A 26,034-nucleotide genomic window follows, 5' to 3' on the forward strand; every position below is an offset into this window, starting at 1 on the left:
CCTATCCAGGAACCAAGAGAAGATGCTTTTTAATTGCAAATAAAGATAAAAGCACATCAAGCTGTCACAAAAGGGATCTGTTTCATGGGAACAGAAGGTAACATCTGGAGCATGTTCGATTAATCCAACTGTGCCTTTACTCCCAATAACCCCAGAGGTTGTATTTGTAAATCAACAGTGTCCAACTTCACTTAAAAAATGTTACCTAATACTTAAAACACATATATAATCACTTTCATTAATGCAGGAATAATTTTGAGCCAATAAAGGAAAATAAATGTAAACCAAGTTTATTTTGCTTTTTAAGTAGTGTTCTTAAAGCACTACAGCTTGGTAAACAATGTAAATTAGTATAAGTCATCTCAAAAGCCAGAGTTTTGTTTTGTTTGTTTTTTAATGAGTTGTTAAAAAGATGCAGCCTATTCTAACAGGATAAATATTTTTAACCATTTCACTTCGAGTTAATGAAGGCTCACAAATGAGCAACACTCCTCATTGAGGAAAACAAAAAGCTGTTGTCGACAAGCGACAGCACACACACACAAACAAAAAGAACTGTGTAAAAATAACTAACTGTGTTCCCATATTTTTTGAAGTCGCTTTACAATGGGATGATATGCACATGATCTTGCTGCAAACTTGCCATACAGACTCGTAATACATGTAGTCTAGACAAACGATTCAGTCCAAGAGGTGCTAACTTTAGACAATGCAGCACTAGAATCCTCTTAACGCAATTTGTTTTACTCATTACCTTTCCTTCTAGACTGAAATACAGGCTAGAAAGAAAATGCTCCCTAATTAAAAATTGGTATTGTTTACAGGAAAATTGTGTAATTTTGCATTAGAATTTACAAGTATATGTTCAAATTGAATTTGCCTCCTCCCCCCGTCCCAGCCACAAAATGGGCATGAAGTAAAATTTTTAAAAATGCCTTAATTTTAAACTTCATGCAAACTAAATAAAGATGACCAAAACAAAAGCTTAAACAATGGAAGGATATTTCACAGAAAATTTCTTATACAAAAAACACATAAGAAAAAGGGCCACTAGGTGACATTTTAATTTACAAATTGGCATCATTTTGGTCGACAAATATCCAGATGCTGTTTTCTTCTGCTAACAAGAGTTGCGGGGGGTGGGGGGGAAACCCAACAACAATAACAAAAAAACCCAGCATGACTTCCGATTTTAATCACACATTTCTTCTGGAATTTCATGTGGATTAAGGATGCCAGGGACAGACATTTGAAGTTTATGTTTCTCTTCCTGAGCCTGTCGAAGGGCTGTTTCTCTCTCTTCCAAAAACAGATCAGATGTATCTTCACCTGCAAACTCCTGTGAACACAAGATGGTTGAAGTGTTAACATAATGAATTCCAATTTTGGAAAATGACCTGTTTGGGGTGGGGGGAGACAACAAAAAACAACAAACAAAAAAACCCCATGTAAAAAAGGATAGACAAGCACCTCCCTGTTTTGTTTACATGATAAAAAATCTAGCCTTCAATTGGTTGGTTTTAAATTATATTGTGTGTGTATGCACGCACACGCGCGTGTATGTATTTAAAGATTATAGGTATTAGAGAGAGCAAGTACGTGCTGGCACGCACACGGGAGGAGCAAAGGGAGAGGAACAAGCGGACTCTGTGCTGAGCGCAGAGCCTGACACCACATGGGGCTTGATCCCAGGACCCGGAGATCATGACCTGATCAAGGGTCAGATACTTAACTGACTGAGCCACCCAGGTATCCCTAACTTATAGTATAATACAATTCTGTATAGCTGAATTAAAACCAAAGGTCTTAGTTGAGGATAAAAAAGGTTATTAAAAGAGGCACAGTCTGATGTCATATATATATGTAATACGCTTCACAAGCCAGGAGATTTAAAAAGCTGTTTCTCCTATGATTAATGACAAAGTTTAGCTACATTGTGACTGACTTTATAGCTGTTTCAGGTAATTTTCATTCTCCACCTTACAACTTAGCTAATATATTTACAATTGAAAAAACCTTATTTGTATCTTGGAGAAAAAATTTGATTATTGCATGTGACCAGTTCTTATTTAAGTCAGGTTAAGACAATCCATCAACCACTTATAAATGTTATGTTACTTTTCTTTTAAAACATTTTGTCAGAGAAAGAGAGCGAGCGAACATAAGTAGGGGGAGGAGCAGGTTCCCTGCCGAGCAAGGAGCCAGATTCAGGACTTGATCCCAGGACTCTGGGATCATGACCTGAGCGGAAGGCAGACGCTTAACCAACTGAGCCACCCAGCCGTCCCTACTTTTAAATTTCTTTAAAAGAAAATAATACAAGATGAATCCCTCTTCCCATAAATTTAAATGAAGCATTGTGTAACAGTAGTAACGGGTTGATTATCTGCGAATTTGTCTTAATTCCCTAAAATGGATTCCTTACTAACAAAATGGGTATGAAACCCCCAAAGGGTCTACCAGTGTTTCTTTCCCCATATTTCACAATTTTTAAAAAAATCAGCTGTAGGATGTAATCACAATATTCCAAGACATTTATATCATCTAAAATGAACTGTATTAATAACAAGTTTCCAAAAACATTTCAAATCCAACCTGTTCTCAACTACAATTTAGTTTTTCACTCTGAATCAGTCTAGGACTAGTAAGCCTGAATATCATTCATTTTGCTTTACCAAAAAAGTGGTTAATTCTACAATGCAACAACTAAATCATATCTAGTTTTACTATTTCTCCAAATACAAACAAAACACATACCTTTATTTGTACTAGGAAATCCCTAAGATGCTCCTTGAAAGCAGGAATATCCTGATTTAAGCTGAAGAGCCCTGTCACAAAGAGCTTTACTTGAGCACTGTAAATCAAAACACAACAATTAAATAATCACTATTTTTTTAACTGAAAAATGTATGCGTATTAAAAAGCATATTTACTCTTGAAGATGAGGGAATGCAGATTTAAGGAGATTTGCCACATATTCCTGAATGAACATCTGGTTGTTAACTGGATTTCCAGGATTTAACGGTGTACTTATTTTTCCTTCTTCAACCAAATTAAACATATATGCAAGTATTGACGCATGCATTGTCAAACCTGTTGATGAAAAGAACATTATTACCTCCAACAGGTAATAACAACTGGAACACTTAACATTCTCATGGCTATAAATTCTTACCAGCAGTATGTGAGGTGTCTGTCACAACAGAAAAGATATGCTGAAGAATATCACAAAAATAAGTTTGATAGAAACTCTGAGCTGCAGCTTCTTCTTGTGCAACATTTTGTAAGAGTGTAAAAAGTATCTGTAAGCCTAAAATGTACAGAACACCAACAAAGTTATTACAGACTGGTAACATTCATATAGAATTTCCACTATTCAACTATTCTGATTCAAAGGCCATTCTTACCCCCCTTTCCGCTAATGACTAACAATTATTTGACTAAGTTATCTTGAGTAATGGGAGTTCAAATACCATCAATGCCTGCTTAGTTACAGACTACAAGTAATAATTATTACCAACTTTCCACTATTTCTGAAGGTTCTGTCGATTCTCTCCAAATCAACTCTAAAAACAGCATTACAAGTACATACCTGCTACACAAACCGAATTCTATGTAAAAACAAACTAAATAAAAATCTGTCTTGCTAAAAATGCTGTGTTTTATCCTTATTTTGACCCTCACTGGCACCGAGGAAAAGCAGACAGGGAAAAGGACACAGTGGTGAGGATGTGGAGAAGGGATGTTTTATGCCCATCTCCCTCTAACTCAATCCTGCCCGTGGACTCAACTATGGAACAGAGGACTCAACTGCTTTTAGAATTTACTTAGGCCTACATACCAAGTGATGTACTCCAACAAAACCCTGATAACAAGTGTTATCTACCTGACTATACCTACAGATCTATCTCTAAGAGCCTGTGGATTGGTAGGGCAAATGAATAAAAGGACATGTGTATTTACCTGTATCTGCAACGTTCCTCATAGTATGTTTGAAAGCCCAAATAATGGAATCCAAAACAAGTTTAAATTGTGCAGGTGGTATAGCCAGGAATGCTGGGAAACAATGAGAATTGACAGCCTGAAGTAGTAAGAAAAAGTTCGTTCTGTGTTCAGGATATTCTTCAAAGTCCTAAAAACAAATGGTGAGAACAAAGTAATATTTCAATGCCTTAATTATGTTAAATAAGAGAGAAAAAAGAAGCCCTAATTTAGTATAAAGATTTGGAGTTGTTAGTGGGCCCCATAAGGTGTACAGCCTCATGACTGGAAACCTGAAGACAACATAATCTGCCTCCCATGGAAAATGAAATTACCATTTATTACACAAATGAATTACTAAAATGGAAGAACAGAAGATCACATTATAAAGAGAATTCATCAAAACCCACATAAAGAACATCACATTTTCTAGTTACTCAGACTATTACTACCATGTTACGACGGTGACTTCAAGATCATTAATACAGACCTGAAAATTTTTTAGCTACTGAATAACTTGTACACGTTTATCTACGTTTTCCCTTCTTGGTTAATATATTTTCCCATTTCTTTTAAGCACATTGTATATATATACTTTTTAAGATTTTAAGTTATTTTTTTTTTTTTAAAGATTTTATTTATTTGACAGAGAGAGACACAACGAGAGAGGGAACACAAGCAGAGGGAGGGGGAGAGGAAGAAGCAGGCGCCCCGCCGAGCAGAGAGCCCGATGTGGGGCTTGATCCCAGGACCCTGGGATCATGACCTGAGCAGAAGGCAGATGCTTAACGACTGAGCCACCCAGGTGCCCCAGATTTTAAGTTATTTCTATACCCTATGTGGGGCTCAAGCTTACAACCCTGAGATCAAGAGTCACATGCTCCACTGAGCCAGCCAGATGCCCCGTATAATACTTTTGTAACTTAAAATGCACCATTTAAAGAAATTAGTATCACAAAATTCTTTTTTTTTAAGATTTTGCTTATCTATTTGGTAGGGGGAGAGAGCACAAGCAGTGAAGTGGCCACCCAGGGAATCCAGTATCACTAAATTCTTAATGTTTAAAATGCAGCAACTTTTCACTAAATGTTAGCTATTTGAATGTTACAATCTATCAAATTTACTGTTTTGTTGTAGAGATCTTTTTATCTTTTTAAAAGATTTATTTGCTTGAGGAGGGGACAGTGCATGCGAGGGCGGGGCAGAGGGAGAGAATCTTCAAGCAGACTCCCCACTGAGCTCAAAGCCTGGACTTGGGGCTTTATCTCACAACCTGGAGATCAAGACTACCAAGAGTCAGAAGCTCAATTGACTGAGCTACCCAGGTGCCCCAAGATTTTATACATTTTTAAAAAAATAAAAAATAGGTTTAGTGTCTGGCTCAGTTTAGGTTCCTGGGATCGAGCCCAAGTTGGGCTCTCTGCTCAGCCAGGAGTCTGCTTCTCCCTCGACCTCTGCCCCTCCCCCCACTCGAGCTTGTGCTCTCTAAAATAAAATCTTAAAAAAAAGTAAGTATTTCTCTGATCTAGAAGTTCAAATATTTAAACTCCAGAGCTTAAAACTTCTGTTAATCTCATAGGTATATTTATGCTTTACTTAAAGCATATATACTGCAGAATTTTCCATAATTGAAATGTAAACACATACCTTATTTATCATATTCAATGTGCATTCAAAAACAGCATCAAATATTTGAGGTATTTCAGCTGTTATATGTCCTCCTAACTTGTTGACAATAATAGCCATAGTACTAAGCACTTCTGGTTCTCTAGCAGCTGGGACATTTCTCTGATAATCAATGAGAACTGCATCCAACAGAGGAGGAACAAAATTTTCAGCTACCTATTTAAAAAAAAAAAAGAACGCTTTTAAGTTTTATTCTATACACTTGCTAACCATTATCAACAGCTAGATCAGTGTTGTATTGAGATTTAGATTGCATATCTATTAAAACTTTTTACCAAAGGAAACCAAGAAATCGTAATAGGCTGGGAAGAGCCACAGAGATATTCAGAATTCAAATCTGTAATTACTAAGGTAACTGAAGCCCAAAATCAAGTGACCAGCTCCAAGTTACTACGGTAGGACCAGGATTCTAGGGTTACTGTATGTGGGATCACTTACCTAAAGGAATGAAAAGTCCTAACCAATACTGTATCAATTGTGTCAATGAATAGTATCTATAATAAAAACCAAGCAGCTCGTATCTAATACAAAGTAGACACCCATTCAATTATTATTTTTTTAAATGCAGTGAATGCTACCTGGTAAGTACTTTAACAAAAATAAAATGGAATTGGAATTGTACCAGAAAGACTGAGTTTCCATGAGTCTCAATAAACAGGGTCATATTAAGGTGTAACTTACATGCTTTTAATAGGTTCGTTATTAAGACATGGACAATAATTACAAATAATGTTTCTTATAACTGAAGTTAACAGTGTAAGTAGTGTCCTACTATACAAAATAGGCCTAGTAAAATTTTTTTTTTTTAAAGATTTTATTTATTTATTTGAGAGAGAGAATGAGAGAGAGCGAGCATGAGAGGGGGGAGGGTCAGAAGGAGAAGCAGACTCCCTGCTGAGCAGGGAGCCTGATGCGGGACTCGATCCCGGGACTCCAGGATCATGACCTGAGCCGAAGGCAGTCGCTTAACCAACTGAGCCACCCAGGCGCCCAGGCCTAGTAAAATTTTAAGGATAAGCACAACATAACTCACTTGTTCTGTTAGACCAGAAATGGTTCCCATTTTACTCTTAACAGTGCAGTAACTGTTTCCCCACAAACTGGATCCTAAGTGTATTTTTGAGGTATTTTTTAATTCACTGCCCCAACCCTCCATACAAATCTTGGTTGTAAAATGATGCCCTCTCCTTGTTATTATTGTCACCGATACTCCTAAAATTTGCCCAAGCTCTTGTAAATTATGAACTTCACAATTCCTTTAATTCATCTTATCTTCTCCTTTTGAATTTTAAATACCGTTCTGATCTCATAATACATGTGTTCAAAACCTTTCAATATTTGGTATGTTGAAAATCCCACAATTGTTTTCTGAACAATTTCCCTGAAAAGTATCTCATCTGTAGGAACAATACTGAAATTTCAAAATTATCAAACAGCACACTTGTCAACCACTATTTGCATACAGCAAAGATTAACATGACAGGATTCTCTGTAATATTCCAAGGATCAAGAGAATGAAATGGTAGAATAAATTAAAAATACAAACTTTAAAAAAATACTAACACACATTTTCCCAAGTTGAGGCACATATGGAGCCTGGTTTAGTTTCTGAAAATCATTTTCCTTTCTGGAAATGATTTCAAACTAAAAGAAGAGTAAAAGAGACTTTTAAAACTTCCACTGGGAAAGCCCTTACCTTCACTGCAGAGGCAAACTAATGACATCTTCGTAAATTACTCTGAAGACTCATGAAGAAACACAAAAAATTTCACTGGAATATATCTATTATCCATAGGGGGAAAAATGACTCAAGCTACCTTGTTACATATCACTACTGTCTCCCACTAACAGTAATTTCTAAGGAAGATGGTGTATATGATAATATTTTAAAGTATTCAAGGACTCTAAAAAAAGGACACTGCAAAACAATGCCAAACATATCCATCCACTGAAATTACCTTTAAATGAGCTATATGCATATTATCAGAGAATACAGCATCAACTTAAAAAGTATAACATTTCACATACCATCTGTGGATCATTGGACCGGCTCACCCAACCAGATATTAACTTTAAGGTTTCCCTTTTTACTGTTCGCATACTTCTAATCAATGGTTGCTTTGTAACCATCTCACCTAAAAAATACAATCCAGTGAAATCCAACTTGACAACTAAAATTCTACATTGGTAGTTACATATACTTCAGATCTAACAGTTCTCATTTACCACTCAAAAACAAAGACAAGGGCACACAGATGAATGTACTGGGAAAATAAACTAAGACTAATTTTACAAGGGAAAAGTGTATGCAACTCATTAAAAATAATTGTCTAGGGTCATTTGGCACATTGGGAGGGTTAACTTAAATCTGTGAGAAATGAATGCTTTACACTAAGACTGTGAATGTAGAACTGACTTGCTATTCATCATTCCACAAAACTTCAGAGTCGCTTACCATTAGCTTGGATAGCTGCTGAAATATTTTCACTGAGGCACTTGTATACATTAAGCATATCTAAATAAATTCTCCCAAGCTGAATTACAAAGGGATGTCCGACAGCTTTGCAGGCTCTAACATTTGTTTTCAATATACTACCGAGCTGCTTAACTGTTTCAGGATCTTTAAGTATATCCACATTCTGTGAAGGACAAATAACAAATTTCATTTATCACATGAAAATTACCTTTGTAATTACTAAAGCAAAAAACACTACCCACACCTTACTCCAAACCACCATCACATTTATAATCCAAAATAGAAAAAAAAGAAATCTTTATTACCTACAGGTACAACTAAGAATAGAGTAACAGTCCCAATACACCAGCAAAACAGAATAAAATTACAGTATAATTTCTGCTACTTTTGTAAACAACACTGTTGTCTTGAATTCCATTAGAACTTTGAGAAAAAGTAGTAAAACTTACTTTGGTTGCCTGCTGGATTATGCTATCCCAAACCTGATTAGGGAGTAGCATATATTTTTCTATCAAATGTTCTTGAACTGTTTGGTCTGTTTGTGCACCAATCATGTACCCCACAGCTTCGTAAAATGTATGTACCTATGTAAAAAGGCAGACATTTTACTTTTATGTATTATAAGGAAAACTACACACAAGCAATTCACATATGTATTAGAACTTATTTTGTGAGTCTGAGGAGGAGCTTACATTAGGTAAGAAAATAGCCTGACAAACTTCTGCATAAATTTTTGCCCCACTATGAGAATTTAACCACTCCAGCAGAGGTGGGTGGGTGGGGGGGGGTAAAATAGGTGATGGGGATTAAGAAGTGCACTGGGTGATGTATGGAACTATTGAATCACTGTATTATAAACCCAAAACTAACTTAACACTGTATGTTAACTATACTGGAATTAAAAAAAAAAAAAATTTAGCCACAGAGACACGTGTACTGAGTCCAATGGTGGCACTCTTTCTATTGCCATTCATGCATTCTGGGTAAAATAGTAGTCACGGGGCACCTGGGTGGCTCAGTTAAGCATATGATTCTTGGTTTCGGCTTGGGTCCTGGTCTCACGGTGCTGAGATAGAGCCCTCCCACGCCCCATGTGCATTCTGTCAAATAAATAAACCTTAAAAAAAAAAGTAATCACGTTTTTTTTGGCAGGGGGAAAATCTTTTTTTTTTTTTTAAAGATTTTATTTATTTGACAGAGACACGGTGAGAGGGGGAACACAGCAGGGGGAGTGTGAGAAGGAGAAGCAGGCTTCCCGCGGAGTAGGGAGTCTGATTCGGGACTCATCCCAGCACCTGGGATCATGACCTGAGCCGAAGGCAGACGCTTAACGACTGAGCCACCCAGGTGCCCCGGGGGGATCTTAAGCAGGCTCCACACCCAGTATAGAGCTCAATTTCATGACCCAGAGAGCATGATCTGGGAAAAAATCCAAGAGTTGAACACTCAACTGACTGAGCCACTCAGGAGCCCCAGTACTATTTACTTTCTTAAAAAAATATGCTCGGTGCTCTACATACCTGTTGAGGCTGAAGATCACAAATTATAGTGTTGATATTGTTCAAAATTTCATCAATAAATGGCATTACCTCTCCAACCTGAACCTGAACAAAATGCCTGCGGCATTTCTGAGCTATTTTAATGAAAGTATCACAAGCCATGTCTTGGACTCCATCATGGGTCTCTAACAAAACAAAAAGAATTTTCAAAAAATTTTTAAGAAAAATTTTGGTTTTTGTTCAATAAATATAAATAGCTAAATAATATATATTAAAGAGGATTTACCATGCATGAATTCAAACAACTTGTTAACTACAGTCTTCAAAAACTTCCAGTGAGCTCTTAAAAACCTTGGATATTGACCTACTATGTACATGATATTTGATGCAATAATAGCTTTATTATCTTTGCCTCTTTTCTGTTCACATAATCCTAATAGATCCTGTAAAATGAGAGCAATTTCAGTCATTTATAACAATACAATATAGTTACCTAACAGTTCCAGTTCATATGTATCACTTGCATACCTTTATAACAGTAACAAGAAAGCGTTTTTCATCCTCTTCATGCATTGCTCCACTAATGGAGCCTATTGCCCAACACAATGTATTCAAATTTTTCCATGACCACTCTGTACCATTCACTTGATTGTGAAGCTTCTCAGTCATTATTCTTTCTGTATCTACATAATCCAGATGAGTAAGATAAACTACAAAGGAAGGGAAAAGGTTCCAAAAGTTCAAATACAAAACTCTACCATCAAAAATCTTTAGTAAGAAGTAACAGCACATTAATAAAGGTGGTTATTAACAAATTCAGAAAAGTATAACGTATTTCTTTAAAAAGTATTTTCATCCCAGAAGAGAATTACAAAGATAAAATTGACAGTATTTATTGACTCACCTAATGTTTCTCTCATATTCTTATACAAATTAATGGAATCTGTATCCTTCATGAATTCTCTTACAACTTCTCCCTGATCATTTTCTACAACCAATACTTCTTCTGGTTTAGCCATACGACTAACCATCAATAAACGGACCTACTCAACAATAAACAAGAAAAATCTATTACATTTTTGAAATCAGCCACATCAAATGTAGGAAAAAAAATTAAGATCAAGCACTTCACACTTAAGACCAACATACCTCCATAATTCTTCCCACAATATAAAAGAATATAAACATTTTAAAAATGTAATTCAAGGGGTGCCTGGGTGGCTCAGTCTGTTAAGCGTCTGCCTTCAGCTCAGGTCTTAATCCTAGGGTCCGGGGATCAGTGAGCCTGCATCAGGCTCCCTGCTCAGCAGGGAGTCTCTCCCCCTCTTCCTCTGCCCCTCCCCACCACTTGTGCTCACTTTCTGTAGTAAATAAATAAGATCTTAAAAAAAAAAGTAATCCTACAACAATTGTTTTCAAATGTTCTTTATCATGAATAAATGTAATTTTTCTGTGTCTCATGCAGAGACTGATTCAGTAGATTGGTAGGTGATCTCTTAATCTGCATTTCTTTTAAGTTTTTTTTTTTTTTTACTTATTTGACAGAGAGAGAGAGGCAGTGAGAGAGGGAACACAAGCAGGGCGAGTGGGAGAGGGAGAAGCAGGCTCCCCGCCGAGCAGGGAGCCCGATGCGGGGCTTGATCCCAGGACCCTGAGATCATGACCTGAGCCGAAGGCAGTCGCTTAACCAACTGAGCCACCCAGGCGCCCATATATTGATTTTTTAAACTAGTCATCTGTTTATTCTCTTATATACACGTCGTGTATATAACTACTTGCATTTAGTCTTCAAAATCACAGCAAGGAACAGACAGAGCACTCAACCACCCACTTTATTATTACCTTGGATAACACGGGCAAATACAGCTGTCTCCTGGGAGGAACATCAAAATGTTGACTTCCAGAGAGCAATGGAGAAGCAGATGTAGAGAACGGGCTCTCTCTATAGAGTTCAGCTGCCAAATGATTCCAGTACTCAAGACAAATCTTGAAGATTTCCGTTTCCTCCACTTCTGATACCAACAACATATAATGAAGGGCCTACAAAGAAGACGAACAGTATTAAAATAATCCTTAGACATTAACACCCTACCACAAATTCCCTTCCACTTGTTACGTTAATAGGATAAAAATTCATGTTTCATTTTACACAACTCTGAGGTTTGATTATTCATCTAATAGACTAAAAATTCTCAAGGAGCAAACTGTGCTTTCTTCAGACATCTCCTAGAACATTTAAAAACTTTATGTAGTTGTTGGCCAGGAGGTATGTTCCCTAAAAAGGAATGGACATTAAAGGACATTTCATACCAATACTCAAAAGGTGTGAATAATCCACATGTCCATCAACTCATGATTGGGTATACAAAATATGTAACCATACAATGGACCATTATTTAGCTGTAAGAAGAGATGAAATAATGGTACATGCTACAACATGAAAGAACCCTGAAAACATGCTAAGTGAAAGACGCTAATTACAAAAGACCATATACTAGGAGTCCATTTATATGAAAGGTTCAGAATAGATAAAATCCAGAGAGCAAATTAGTGGTTGGCTAGAGCCTGGGGGAGAGCAGAATGAGGGACTATTTTAATGGGTACGTTATTCTTTGTAGGTGAATAAAAATATTTTAGAATAGATGACAGTTGACAATACTGTGCATGTCACTGAATTTGTACACTTTAAAGATAGTTTTATGTTATATGCATTATACCTTAGTTTTAAAATAACATCTTTAGATTTTTCATCTCAGAAATGTCTGAATACCCTTGAATTTAATTCTGATTATTAATTATTGATCTGGCATTATGCAGAACACATAATCAAATTCGGCTTGTAATTCAGAATGAACATATTTTTATGCACTGACAATAGGTAAGATGTCGTCAAAGGTACATTTTATTTTTTTAAAAAAGATTTTATCTCAGAGACAGAGTGCGCATGTGCGTGAGCACAAGCATGAATGGAGGGGAGGAGCAGAGGGAGAAGCAGGTTCTCCGCTGAGTGGGGAACCCTATGGACACTAAGATCATGACATGAGCCTGCCAAAAAGGCAGACGCTTAACGGATTGAGCCAGCCAGGCGCCCCAAAGGTACAGACGTTTAAATAAAAGATATTTTGGAACAAAGGCATTTTTTAAAAAAAGCTTTCATTATATAAAAGAATTTCAGAAGCCAAAGGGTCCACAAAGCCTACCTCCATAAGTGTTTCCCTGAGATTTAACCTTTTCTCTATAAGTTGACCATGTTCCTTTAGAAAGGTGCAGAGAAACAAACTGAGGTTTTGAATAAAGTTCTGTTCATCATCTTTTCCATTTGAGTATGCAAGTCGAATATTCGTATTTAAAGGAAGCATCTACAAATTTAAATATGGACCATTAGTCTGCATTCTAAAACCAACAAAAGGTATTACCTTTATTTATTTTTTAAAAAGATTTTATTTATTTGCCAGAGAAGAGACACAGCGAGAGAGGGAACACAAGCAGGGAGAGTGGGAAAGGGAGAAGCATGCTTCCCGCTGAGCAGGGAGCCCGATGCAGGGCTCGATCCCAGGACCCCGGGATCATGACCCGAGCCGAAGGCAGACGCTTGACGATTGAGCCACCCAGGTGCCCCAAGGTATTACCTTTAAATACTAAGATTTCATCACTTTGTTACTATTATTATAAACCACAGACTTAAATATATTATTCTTCACTAGAAATCCTTCGTCTATTATAGTATAGTATTTTTGTATTCTAGCTTTTGAGTTTTTAAAATGTTACAAATAAGATTTCTACAAATTTTCTCAATTTTTCCCTGTATCAGACTTTTCCTTTCTTAGTATTATTAAAAACAAAAATACTCAAGTAATTCATTGGAACACACATACATACTGTAATGCAGTATTATGGTTAACATTCTCAATAATTTCCTATGTACCTAAATCAAGATTATAAATGGATAATCTACATTTCAGAGGCAAAGTCAGAAGCAGAGCTAGTATCAAAACCCCAGGTTTCCAAGCTTCTAAATTCTATGTAAATAAATTACTACGATGTTCCCAGAAACTTTATTTCAAAGAATTTTCAAAATGTTCACTAAAATTTCTACCTGATCTGATTTTATGTAATAAATATACAATCACATTTTAGCTGATCTGTTATAATTAGTTGTAACAAAACAGTTCAACTCTAACCCAACTTTTTTTTTCTAAGACGCTAAAATTGTTTAGTCAGTTGTTAAGAGTGCTGTATTACCTGTTTTAGCTGCATCATTGTCAGTGTAAATAGCGTTACAAATTGTTCCTCATATTGGCTTACACTCACACCAGCAATCTCAGTGAGGCACTTCAGAGAGACATTTCGAAACATTGGAACATTCAGGAACTATTATAAAATTTTTTAAAAAAGGAAGCATAAAATTAAATGGCATGTAATACTTTACTTAACAATTAAGAAAAATAAAGGTTTTAACAATAGGGAACATAAGAGGGAAAACACCAGATAAATGGATGGTATTTTGTTCTGCACATAGATTTTGAGGAAATTTCATTCTCTACCCAATAGACAGTAAATGCTTTAGGAGCAAACTGTGCTTCTTCTGATGTGTCTTCAGACATCTAAACAAAGTCGCTTGGTAACTTTCCCAGGAACCATTATATGACTTTTAAGAACATCATGTTTTATGTGTAGTCTAATAAAGACTCAAGATTTATAACTGCTTAAGATTTTAGGAGGTGGGCAATACGTTAACAAATGTATGGTAAAACTGGCTCTTTCAATTTTCTATTGTTGAGAAGGTATAAAAACGGCATACCATTTGTGGATGGCAATTTGGTTAAGCATCAAAAACCTTAAAAAAATGGATATGCCCACTGGCCCGATACTTATTCTATGTATATAAAAGTTGTATTATTTAATAATGTTTCCTTTGCAGTACCACTGACAATAGCAAACAGTTTTATAAACTACCAATAAAGTATCTCCAATACTGTAAATTCACGTATTAGAATAGAGTATTACCTCATCAAGCCCTGAATTACAAAATCTCAAATGTTGTTATAATAAGGTCTCAATTAAGCATACAAATTTATTCCTTCTATCTACCAAGAAAGCATCGGGAAAGATAATACAACCAATTGGTACTGGTGAACTCTGGATGAACAATTATTAAGACTTCATATAAGTATTTTATGCTACTGCTTTAGGAAAAAAAGGGGGGGGGGGCAGGAAACGAACTGAGACCTTCCACTTTACAAAACATTCCTAAAATCAAATCCCTTAACAGTTGTTCACATGGAATTCTTGAGATTTTTGACACCATTTCAAAGAATTATTAGCTGAAACTAAAGAAAAGTTCTTCTGAGTAGTTAATCGTCTTAGAAACAACACTGGTCATACCTACAAATGCATAATGCTTTTTCTATAGCTAAGAGCATTACAAATTAATAATATATGCAACTATCCAGTGATAAACTGAGATGTATTCACTATACCTTATAAATTAATGTGCTGATTAACTTGGTCTCAAAAATATATCCCAGTGGAATCCAATTAAGAAATCTGAGCAATGTTTCCAAAGTTGCATGTACAAGTGGAGCATTTTGGGAATTTTCCTGTTAACAAAAACACATCTGTAAATAATTCTCTTCCTATAATTGTTACTTAAAAAAAAAATGAAATCAAAAGCACTTACCATCACAAACTGACACAGCTGAAAAATTTGGGAGAATTCATTGCACATGCTAAAAAAAAAGTGATCAGTTTAGAACATACACAGAAATACTGTAATTATTTACATACTAACAAAATTACAAAAAATTTCACCAATTTTAGTTATTAAAAACTTGAGTCACTTCTATTCAAACACAAATATCCATAACTTCATCAAAAGCTACAAAGTTGCTAAAGCTATCTGTAATATCACTCTTTCAAAGCTTACCCATAAAAAATGTTATAAAAAGCATATAATTTCACTTTCAGGTTTCTGTCATCCTTACTAATTTGAAATAATTTAATCCATCTTTTTAAAAAAGATTTTATTTTTTTTAAGTAATCTCCACCCACAAAGTGGAGCTTGAACTCATGACCCCAAGATTAAGAGTCACATGCTCTATCGACTGAGCCAACCAGGTGGCTTCCATCAATTTGATGGAATCAAATTCCATCAATCTTGATTTAAAAGATAGTTGAAATAAAACTCTTCAAACTAAAGAGAGTAAGAGAAGCAGCATTTTATATATATGTCCCAAATCCTACAATGTGCTTATACCCGGAAACGGAGGCAAAACTGTAAATTCTGAAGTTAGTCTGAATATATAAAGGTGAAATACTGCTGTGCCCTAATGATTAGAACAAATTTTATTACTAAGGGAAAGAAAATAAAGTGGTATGTATGTTCCCAAGACACAGGCCTGGTAACAATTCAGTTGACATTTGGACCCAAGTTACTTCCTTCACTTATATTTAAGTAGTCACCATATAAAAACAGATTCCAAAGGTTTCTGGCAACTCCTGACCTATATTCCTTTTGCATGAGATGTATAAAGTTATTTTGCTGTGACAATGAATTATGACATCCTATCTTTAACACCACACATATTTTTCAAGCCTCCAGATTTAGAATATTAGGTCCACTCTAGGACTATTTAAATTTCTACTAAAAAACAAAAGTAATTTAACATATTAATGATCACAGTTTCACAATAAATTATAATCAACCTCCAAATTTCTTTAAATCTTCTCAGAAATAACTTAAAAATTCTAAAGCAAAATATAATTACTTGCCTGTCTTTTAAATGCTTAGCTTTCACTTGAGTTATCTGTCCACTAGAGAAATCAAATACTTCTTCACTCAAGAGTTTAAGAATCACCATATTATTCTGACAGAGACTTTCACTGGTCCTACTTGCTCCAACAATGTCACTGATAAAAGTTGGCCAGTGTTTTGGCCATTCTTGTTTTAGTATCTAAAATAAGATAAGAAATGTTAATTTCACTTCTCAACGGCAAAACAAACTTCAAAGAAGTTGTGTGACACTAAAAGCAGAAGCAAATACACCCACTTTTCATTTTCTCCCCCTTGATTAAGAGAGTAAATGTGCCATCCTCTATAGAATAAATTAGGCGAAGTATAACACAGATGAAGTATTTGGCCTCAAATGCCCAGGACTCCTCTCAGTTATCCCAGCTGATAGATCTAGTCTGGTTCTTTCTTCTGTTTTTTTATTAGAGATTTTAAGTAATCTCCACACCTAATGTGGGTCTTGAGCTCTCACCCCGGAGATCAAGAGTCGCATGATCCACCAACTGAGCCTTAGTCTAGGCTGTTCTAATGTGCATGCGTATCAACATTAGCCAGATACAGATGTTTAAATTATCCTAAGTAAACTCAAAGATAAAACTCTAAGCAATAAAAAGGTGATGGGCAGGGAGAGGCATTTTCTTTGGGTGGAATCTGAGCCCTGAAATATAGTAGCATTTGTTCATATAAATTTGGAAGAGAGACAGCATTACAGTTGGGGATGGAATCATCTTTCAAGTCTGTACTATAATATTTGTATACATTTATATATATTATATATTTGTAATATATATTTTGTATACTAGGTTTTCCTAATCAGATTATTCCCTAATTGCACCTGTTAATAAGAGGTAACTAATTTCTTTGTACTCCTCCCTCATCCCAAAGATAGGCTAACAACAAACGTCTTCAGTATAAAAGCCAGTGTAACTTCGTGAAAACCCAAATGTTCTCATAACTTATTAAATAGAAAAATCTACTTTTTTCTCACATACTAATTAATGTTCCCGACAATTTTTGTCATTAAAAATACGTAAATATAAAAATTTTGAAGCTGAGGGGCGCCTGGGTGGCTCAGTTGGTTAAGCGACTGCCTTCGGCTCAGGTCATGATCCTGGAGTCCCAGGATCGAGTCCCGCATCGGGCTCCCTGTTCGGCAGGGGGTCTGCTTCTCCCTCTGCCCTCTTCCCTCTCGTGCTCTCTGTCTCTCATTCTCTCTCTCAAATAAAAAAAAAAAAAAAAAAATTTGAAGCTGAGACTATTTAGCAAGTTTGAAAAACAGACTAAGTATACAGATAAATGTAAGGAATGCTGAATTCAAAGGAATGATTTATGAATTAAAATGTAGATGACATGGAAAGGAAATATGCAGTCAACAGGCAACTGAGAAAATTGTAACATGTCTGATCCATATTGGAGCCATAGAAAATTTACAATTTCAAATGTTAAATAGTAGCTTAACTATTACAGTTATTGTAAAAATTATTACTGCAAGATGTTAGTCTAGTTATTTGATAAAGTAGGTCTGAATATTTTATTCTAGTAATCAGCCTAATTGAAGCATTTGATTCTTTTAAGGAAAAGAACTAATCAAGTAAAAGCTTACCTGAACAAGAATCATATTTAATTTCCCAATATACACCTTTTCCTTCTAAGAAAAGAAAAAAGTTTAGATTAAAACAAAGTCTAAAACAGGTATAAGAATATAAGCAAAGAAATCCATCTGAGAATTATTACAGATCTACTGTAAATGATTATGTCTGTGATGTAAGTAGATTTAAGTTGAAGATTCAGTATTTAAATGATTTTACATTCTCACACTTTAAATGGTCTTACCTCAACACAAGTTGGGTCAGATGACGTCTTGATAATGAGGCCAACAACGTATTTTTTAATTCCTATTAAAAAAAATTATTCAACACTTTCAGAGCATGCCAATAAATCTTCAGTAAGAAAAAAAACGGGGGAGGTGAAGGTGAAAGTAAAGTGTGGTAATAAACCCCAATCCCATCGGCGGCAACACTGGCATTTTTTGAATGATGCCAATCATTTTTGTGTACTACTCCTTTAAACTTTAATTTTTGTTAACTTTACAAAATACAGACTTAACAATTACAAATTATCTTCTAAGATATTTTCTAATGCTATACTAGTTAAGTACACCAACATCTAATTTTTTAAATAAAAAATACAAGGGACTATGTTGTTCATTTAACTAAATACACACATAAACTTATTTTTATGGGTTAAAACTACAAAACCCCTGAAGATGGAATTTTGTAATAAGCATTATAAATAAGAAGTTTATGTAAAATATCTCTAAATCAAGATCAGATATTGTTATCCTTTTCCAATTTAATTATAACATTAAATTAATCCTGGAAACAGGATTTTAACTTGTCCCCCACTACAATATAGAATAACAGTTAAGGAGAAAGTTTGGTTTCTAATGTTATTTACTTAAAGATATCTTAATAGTACAACCTATTCTTAACTTATTTAATGTGGGGATTGCGGGGCCTCAGGCATGCACCATAAGGAGAGGAAAAGAGACAATCTTTTTGTTTTTGTTTTTTTTTTTTTTTAAAGATTTTATTTGGGGCACCTGGGTGGCTCAGTCGGTTAAGCGTCTGCCTTTGGCTCAGACCATGATCCCGGGTCCTGCCTCTCCCCCTGCTTGTACTCTCTCTGTCAAATAAATAAAATCTTAAAAAAAAGATTATATTTGTTTGTCAGAGGGAGACTGAGCACAAGCAGAGGGAGTGGCAGGCAGAGGGAGAAGCAGGCTCCCCACAGAGCAAGGAGCAATGTGGGGACCCTGGGATCATGACCTGAGCCGAAGGCAGACGCTTAACCAACTGATCTGCCCAGGCGTCCTGAAGAAAAGAGAATCTTAAGCAAGCTCCATGCCCCGAGTCAGGCTCCAGGCTCAGAGCAGAAGTCTGCTTAAGATTCTCTATCCCTCTCCCTCTGTCCCCCTCCACTCATGTGTGAGTGCACGGGTGCTCTTTCTCTCTCTCATAAATGAGTGAATCTTTTACAGTAAGAACTGGATGCTTAACCAACAGAGCCACCCAGGCACCCTGGTCCCCTTAAGTTTTAAAGTTATATGGTACACCTACATTAACATACCCAATGGGTTTGAGAAGTAGGATCCCTAAATAAACAAATTATTATTCCCTTCTATATAAAGACTACTCTCATATTTCTTTAATTTAGCTTTGCTACCAAATGATCTACGAAGATCTTCTTTCAGACCTCTGGAAATATAGTTAAGACTTTCTGGAACTATGTCCTCCAAGCCTTATCTAACCAATCTGGAACTCTGCACTCAAGCTTTCATGGAGAACGGATTTACCCATAATAATAAGCAAGAAATACAGCCAACAGGAAGGCAATAAAATACAGATTTGACTGTAAAACTACCTTAATAATCTTCATGAGCTGAAGTATTAAATTTATTCCCATTCATTTGCATTTCAAGCAAAACTGCCCATTTCCTTTCATATTCCAAATAACTAAACACTTAAAAACACTAATTATTAAAATAATTTCCTTAGTGTGGAAAAACTTTATTAGCACAATAAAGTCACATAATGAGGGTTATTCAACTGAAAATGTAATGTCAAGTGGTAACAATATTCACACTTAAAGCGACACTAAAAACTGCTAGGTGCCAAAAATTTAACTGACTGTTACATACCACCTAATGTAAACTAGGTCATTTACATTTTGAAAAGTTAGTTCTACTAGGCAAAGTCCACAATACTAAATATTGCAGACAAGATCCACCAATGAACGCTAAAAACAGTGGGAAAACTTTCAGAAGAAATTAGACACCAGTGTAGTCTCAAATTACCTTCCCAAGACATCTGAGGGAAAAAAAATCTATGTTAATAAAAAATACTTAAATGTACTGACATTATGTGCCCTATGTCTTGGTGGACTGAAGACACCACATCACTGTGGTATCTTGCCAAAACCCATGGAACCTCAACCTTATCATGAGAAAGCAGACAAACCTAAACTGAAATACACTCTACAAAATAACTGACCAGAACTCATCAAAAGTATCAAAGACCTATTAAGCAGGGATTAAGAACTATCATAGATTAGGAGACTAAAAAGACACAACTAACTAAACTGTAAAACAGAAAAGGATATTAGAGAGAAAACTTTTGAAATCTGAATTAATAATGCCCATAGTTAACAGTACTAACCAATGTTCATTTTATGGTTTTGATAATTTTATTATGGTTGTTTAAGTTGTTAATATTAGAATAAGGTAAAAGATGTTAGGTACATTCTATATCTTTCAGGGAACATTTTTACAGTCTATAAAATTATTTCAAAATAATAAAAGAGCCTCTGGACACAAAATCAGGTCTAGTTTAAGGCAGTAAAAAAGGGGAAACAATTAGGAGAATCAAATTTATTTTTAAGAGTGCTTCTGTACACCTAAAATTAATGACAACTATGCATCAATTTTTAAAAACAAGCTAAATTATACCAATTATTTAGGGCAACCCACAAAATAATCCCACATGTCCTCAATATCCAGAAGATTTAACCAAAACATAATTCTATGGCTAGCCCTTCCGTTCTTTACACATAAATTACTATCACTAAGGCCTCTTTAAAAAACTGAGGAAACAGCAGTTCGAAACAAATACAAAGAGTAACAGGCATCCCTCTGAAACCTCTTAACACAGGAAACACAGAGCCTAAAAACAGAAACAAAAATACTGCCTTCTCAGATTAAATGAATGACAATACCATACAATGAGAGATTTAATAGTTTTCTTAATTTGTAATTAAGGAATGAGGACAATGTCTAAAACTACTATTGTTGCTTCTAGTTGGAATATATATATCTGGAGGCTTTTTTCAGCCTCAGAGAATAGGAAAATAGGATCAAACAGATCCTTCAACTCTTCTGTTACCAATTAAATCAATTAAGTATCTTCTCCCTCTTTTTCAGAGGCTTCTGAAGTTCACCTGTAGATGGAGCAAAGGGTAAAAGATGAAAACAAGAAAAAAAGTGAAATAATAATTAAAAAAAAAAAAAAAGGAAGTTTCCCACAGACAATACAATCTTAATTTAATGTCACTCTACAATGATCATACTTTAATCCCTTCAGAACACTGGAACAACACCTTTTCTTTATTTGACAGAGAGAAAGTACAAACAGGGCGAGTGGCAGGGAAAGGGAGAAGCAGGCTCCTTGCTCAGCAGAGAGGTCTGATGTGGGGCTGATCCCAGGATTCTGGGATCATGACCTGAGCTGAAGGCAGATGCCTAACCAACTGAGCTGCCCATGCACCCCAAGGAACAACACTTTTCTGATCAAGTACTGCTGCACATAAAAGTGTCTGTCTAGAATCTCCTACTGCTAGGTACAAAGGTTATTTCATTAAGTACTGTTAACTTCTTTCCCAAATCCATTCCAAGTGAGCCACTCAGGCACCCCAATTATCTTTTATCTATAGCCCCTCATCCTATTCTTCTCAATTTGAACAAAAACTCACCGCAAAAGTTTAAATTAAACTTCAAATTACTGAAAGGTGCTATTTAAAAAAGAGACCAGCATGGGGCACATGGGTGGCTCAGTCGGTTGAGTGTCTGACTCTTGATTTCAGCTCAGGTCATGAGGCCATGGGATGGAGCCCTGACTAGGGCTCCCCGCTCAGCAGGGAGTAGGCTTGTCCCTCCTCTCCATTTGCCCCAGCTCGTGTGCACGCGCCCGGGCACGCTCTCAAATAAATAAATAACAAAACAAAAAACAAAAAAATCCCAATAAAACCCCCAGCCACATACAATTTCATTAAAACAAGATATACTAGTATTAAAAAAAAAAAAAAGTCTAGTCAGGGGAAGGCAGATTATGACACGTAAATTTTCCAAATCACAGAGTTTATGCATTTACCTTTTATAGTCCAACTATTTTCTCAAGCTCAAGAAAAGTATCTTTGACCTTTGACAGTCCCACTTAAAAAGAACAATGTCAAATAGTCCCACCATACACTTAAGAAGTGGATAGTATCAACTACAGCTAGCTGAAAAGGTGAGTTTAAAATAAGCCCCCAAATAAATAAATAAAACCCCATCCTGTCTTAGAAGTTACACATCATCGGGGCGCCTGGGTGGCTCAGTTGGTTAAGCGACTGCCTTCGGCTCAGGTCATGATCCTGGAGTCCCAGGATCGAGTCCCGCATCGGGCTCCCTGCTCCTCCCTCTGACCCTCCCCCCTCTCATGCTCTCTCTATCTCATTCTCTCTCTCAAATAAATAAATAAAATCTTTAAAAAAAAAAAAAAGAAGTTACACATCATCTTGCAAGTTACAGATGGCAATATTAATAATCTTATCCCCTAGGAACATTTTTTAAAAAGTGGTCCTTGGGGCACCTGGGTGGCTCAGTCGTTAAGTGTCTGCTTTCGGCTCAGGTCATGATCCCAGGGCCCTGGGATCAAGCCCCACATTGGGCTCCCTGCTCGGCAGGAAGCCTGCTTCTCCCTCTCTCACTACCCCCTGCTTGTTTCCCTCTGTCGCTGTCTCTCTCTCTGTCAAATAAATAAAATAAAATCTTTAAAAAAAAAAAGGTGGTTCTTAATGACAAGGGTAAAAGAAATGCATTACCAAACCTGATTTTCATAGAGGATTCACTGAAACCCTTTACAAATGGTACTCCCCCCTCCCTTTTTAAGTAGGCTCTATGCCGAGCATGGAACCCAATGCAGGGCTTGAACTCACCACTTTGAGATCAAGACTTGAGCTGAGATCAAGACTCTTAACCGACTGAACCACCAGGCAACCCTCACTAAAACACATTAAAATATGACAACTTATACTGACTACAACTTACTGATGGTGCCATATTCCCATGAAAGCAAAAGCCCTACATTTTTTAAAAAACATTTTATTAGGGGCACCTGGATGGCTCAGTCGGTTAAGCGTCTGCCTTCAGCTCAGGTCATGATCCCAGGGTCCTGGGTTTGAGCCCCACATCAGGCTCCCTGCTCCGTGGGGAGCCTGCTTCTCACTCACTCTCTGCCTGCCGGTCCCTCTGCTTGTGCTCTCCCCCTCTTTCTCTGGCAAATAAATAAAATCTTAAAAAATAAATTAATCAAAAAAATTTTAAATAGTAAGACTGAATTAAATAAAATTTTATTAATTTATTTGAGAGAGAGAACGGGAGGAAGAGCAGAGGGACAGGGACAAACAGACTCCATGCTGAGCACGGAGCCCAACACCGCACAAGGGGCTCAATCCCATGACCCTGAGATCATCACTGGAGCTGAAATCAAGAGTTGGACACTTAACCACCTGAGTCACCCAGGTGCCCCAAAAGCCCTACTTTTCAAAATTTAAATCATAAAGTTGTACCTTACCATCCTATATAGTCCGTGATAGATTGCGATGAAGTAACTTCAATACGTGATTCTACCTACTAAAAAATAACTGCATTCCTAAACAAATTACAAAATATGTTGAATTAAAGTTACACATCCTGATTTCCTTTCACAGTGGCTGATTTTCATGTATTAGAGAAAATGAATAGTCTTAACACACTATTATGAAAGTAAAACTACAAAGTTCACCCCAGTTCCCAGTATTGTGCAATACTTACAAGTATCCAATTCAACTTTATTATTTTTGAAAGTTTATTTATTTTTTAGTAATCTCTACACCCAATATGGGGCTCCAACTCACAACCCGAGATCAAGAGTCACTTGCTCTTCCAACTGAGCCAGCCAGGTGTCCCTATTTTTTATTTTTTTATAGTAAACTCTACCCACAACATGGGCCTCAAACTCACAACCCTCAGATCAAGTGTCATATGCTCTACTGACTGAGCCATCCAGGGGTCCCTCCAATTCAACTTTAAATACTTGTTTACTCTCTAACATCTCATAATGCGAATCTGATACATTCCTCCATCAAAGCCATTTTAATTTTAAGTAAGGTTCTGTTCCCCTGCCAAATGTTTATTACAAGTATCTGTCCATTTAAACCACCAACACAACACTGATCAAACAGAAAGACAGACACTAAAATATACCTATCTATCCTCTTTACACCTTCTGGTCCAGATGACTCTAGAGTATGGTTCCTACTTACTCAATGAAATACTTGAGAGAACAGCAAAATGAGAGACAAACAGCTTAATTCAATTCAAAAGCACGAATTCTTAACCTAGGGCTCACAACAAAATAAGCTAGAACTGCACTGTAATTTATTATCTACGTGTTTAGTAATTTTAAGAGAAATGAGCTGTAAGATCATTCATTTTTTAAAGATTTTATTTAAGAGAGAGAGAAAGAGAGCACGCATGCACAAGCAGGGAGGAGGGACAGAGGGAGAAGCAGACTCCCCGCTGAGCAGACACAGCTGCTGACACAGAGCTTGATCCTAGGACCCCTGGGATCATGACCTGAGAAGGCAGATGCTTAACTGACTGAGCCACCCAGTCGCCCCCATCGATTACTCTTGAAAGGGTTATGGCCTCAGATGCAACACAAGTATAAAAAATATACACATAAGGTATAAAAGTATAAAAAATACATAGGAATTATTAAGTTTATAGCATCATTATCCACCTACAGGTAAATCAGTCAACAAAATGTGGTATACAATGGAATATCCAGCCATTTACAAAAACGAAATTCAGATACTGTTGAAGACTGCAATATGGATGAACCTTGGAAACATAAGTGATATTAACCAGACAAAAAACAAATACTGCTAAGAATGCACCTGCATGGGGTGCCTGGGTGGCTCAGTGGGGAGTCTGCTTCTCCCCACTCATGCTCTCTCAAATAAACAAAATCTTAAAAAAAAAAAAAAAAGATTGCACCTACATGAGTTACTTAGAATAGGCAAATTCACAGAGACAGAAAGTGTCAGTATAATGGGGAGTCAGTATAATGGGAGAGTTAATGTTTAATAGGTACAATTTCAATTTGGGATGATGAAAAAATCTTGGAGATAGTGATAATGGTTGTACAATATTGTGAATGGACTTATTTGACACTCAACCATATACTTAAAATGGTAAGTATCATTACGTATATTTCATCACAAAACAACCTTTACTTTATTAAAGATTCAATAATTACAGCTGACCCTTGAACAACACAGGTCCACTTATTTGTGGGTTTTGGTCTTTTTTTTATAAACACAGTACTACAGTACTATAAATGTTATTTCCTTATGATTTTCTGAACATTTTCTCTTGTCTAGCTTACCTTAGTGTAAAAATAAGAATATAGTATAAAACACATATAACATACAAAAATATATGTTCATTGACTATTATTGGTGAAGCTTCCAGTCATCAGTAGGCTATTAATGATTAAATTTAGGGGGAGTCGAAAGTTTTACATGGATTTGTGATTGCCAGGGGGTCAGTTCCCCAAACCCTCACACATTTTTCACAGGTCAACTGTACTGCTAGTGAGAATGTGAAACGACACAACCATTTTACAAAGTAGTCTGGCAGTTAAACATAAGCCTACCATATGATCCAGCCAAGACTGGGGAGGAGGAAGGGTAATAAAGAAGGCAATCACAAAGGTGAAGTTCTTGATTATAGCTTCATGGGT

The 26,034-nt window shown here is 36.2% G+C and overlaps 1 protein-coding gene across 3 annotated transcripts in view; it reads right to left on the reverse strand.

Moving 5' to 3' along the window:
• Nucleotides 1-274: 274 nt before the first annotated feature.
• XPO1 (exportin 1) overlaps nt 275-26,034 on the reverse strand; it is a 45,766-nt gene continuing 20,006 nt past the window's right edge. For all 3 annotated transcript variants that reach the window (XM_081832038.1, XM_081832039.1, XM_081832040.1), the window contains 21 exons: nt 18,266-18,327; nt 18,036-18,080; nt 16,414-16,595; nt 15,323-15,371; nt 15,123-15,242; nt 13,885-14,013; nt 12,843-13,001; nt 11,485-11,682; nt 10,547-10,685; nt 10,171-10,352; nt 9,929-10,085; nt 9,664-9,827; nt 8,593-8,727; nt 8,123-8,306; nt 7,696-7,802; nt 5,629-5,823; nt 3,964-4,132; nt 3,176-3,310; nt 2,934-3,093; nt 2,758-2,854; nt 275-1,339 (listed from right to left, as the gene is read on the reverse strand). In XM_081832038.1, the coding sequence (XP_081688164.1) occupies nt 1,193-1,339; nt 2,758-2,854; nt 2,934-3,093; nt 3,176-3,310; nt 3,964-4,132; nt 5,629-5,823; nt 7,696-7,802; nt 8,123-8,306; nt 8,593-8,727; nt 9,664-9,827; nt 9,929-10,085; nt 10,171-10,352; nt 10,547-10,685; nt 11,485-11,682; nt 12,843-13,001; nt 13,885-14,013; nt 15,123-15,242; nt 15,323-15,371; nt 16,414-16,595; nt 18,036-18,080; nt 18,266-18,327 (2,915 nt within the window). In that variant the 3' untranslated portion in view covers nt 275-1,192. The remainder of the gene's footprint in view (nt 1,340-2,757; nt 2,855-2,933; nt 3,094-3,175; nt 3,311-3,963; nt 4,133-5,628; nt 5,824-7,695; nt 7,803-8,122; nt 8,307-8,592; nt 8,728-9,663; nt 9,828-9,928; nt 10,086-10,170; nt 10,353-10,546; nt 10,686-11,484; nt 11,683-12,842; nt 13,002-13,884; nt 14,014-15,122; nt 15,243-15,322; nt 15,372-16,413; nt 16,596-18,035; nt 18,081-18,265; nt 18,328-26,034) is intronic.

The sequence above is a fragment of the Leptonychotes weddellii genome, chromosome 10 (genome assembly GCF_054177405.1).
Source record: "Leptonychotes weddellii isolate Sample4059 chromosome 10, ASM5417740v2, whole genome shotgun sequence".
NCBI lineage: Eukaryota > Metazoa > Chordata > Mammalia > Carnivora > Phocidae > Leptonychotes > Leptonychotes weddellii.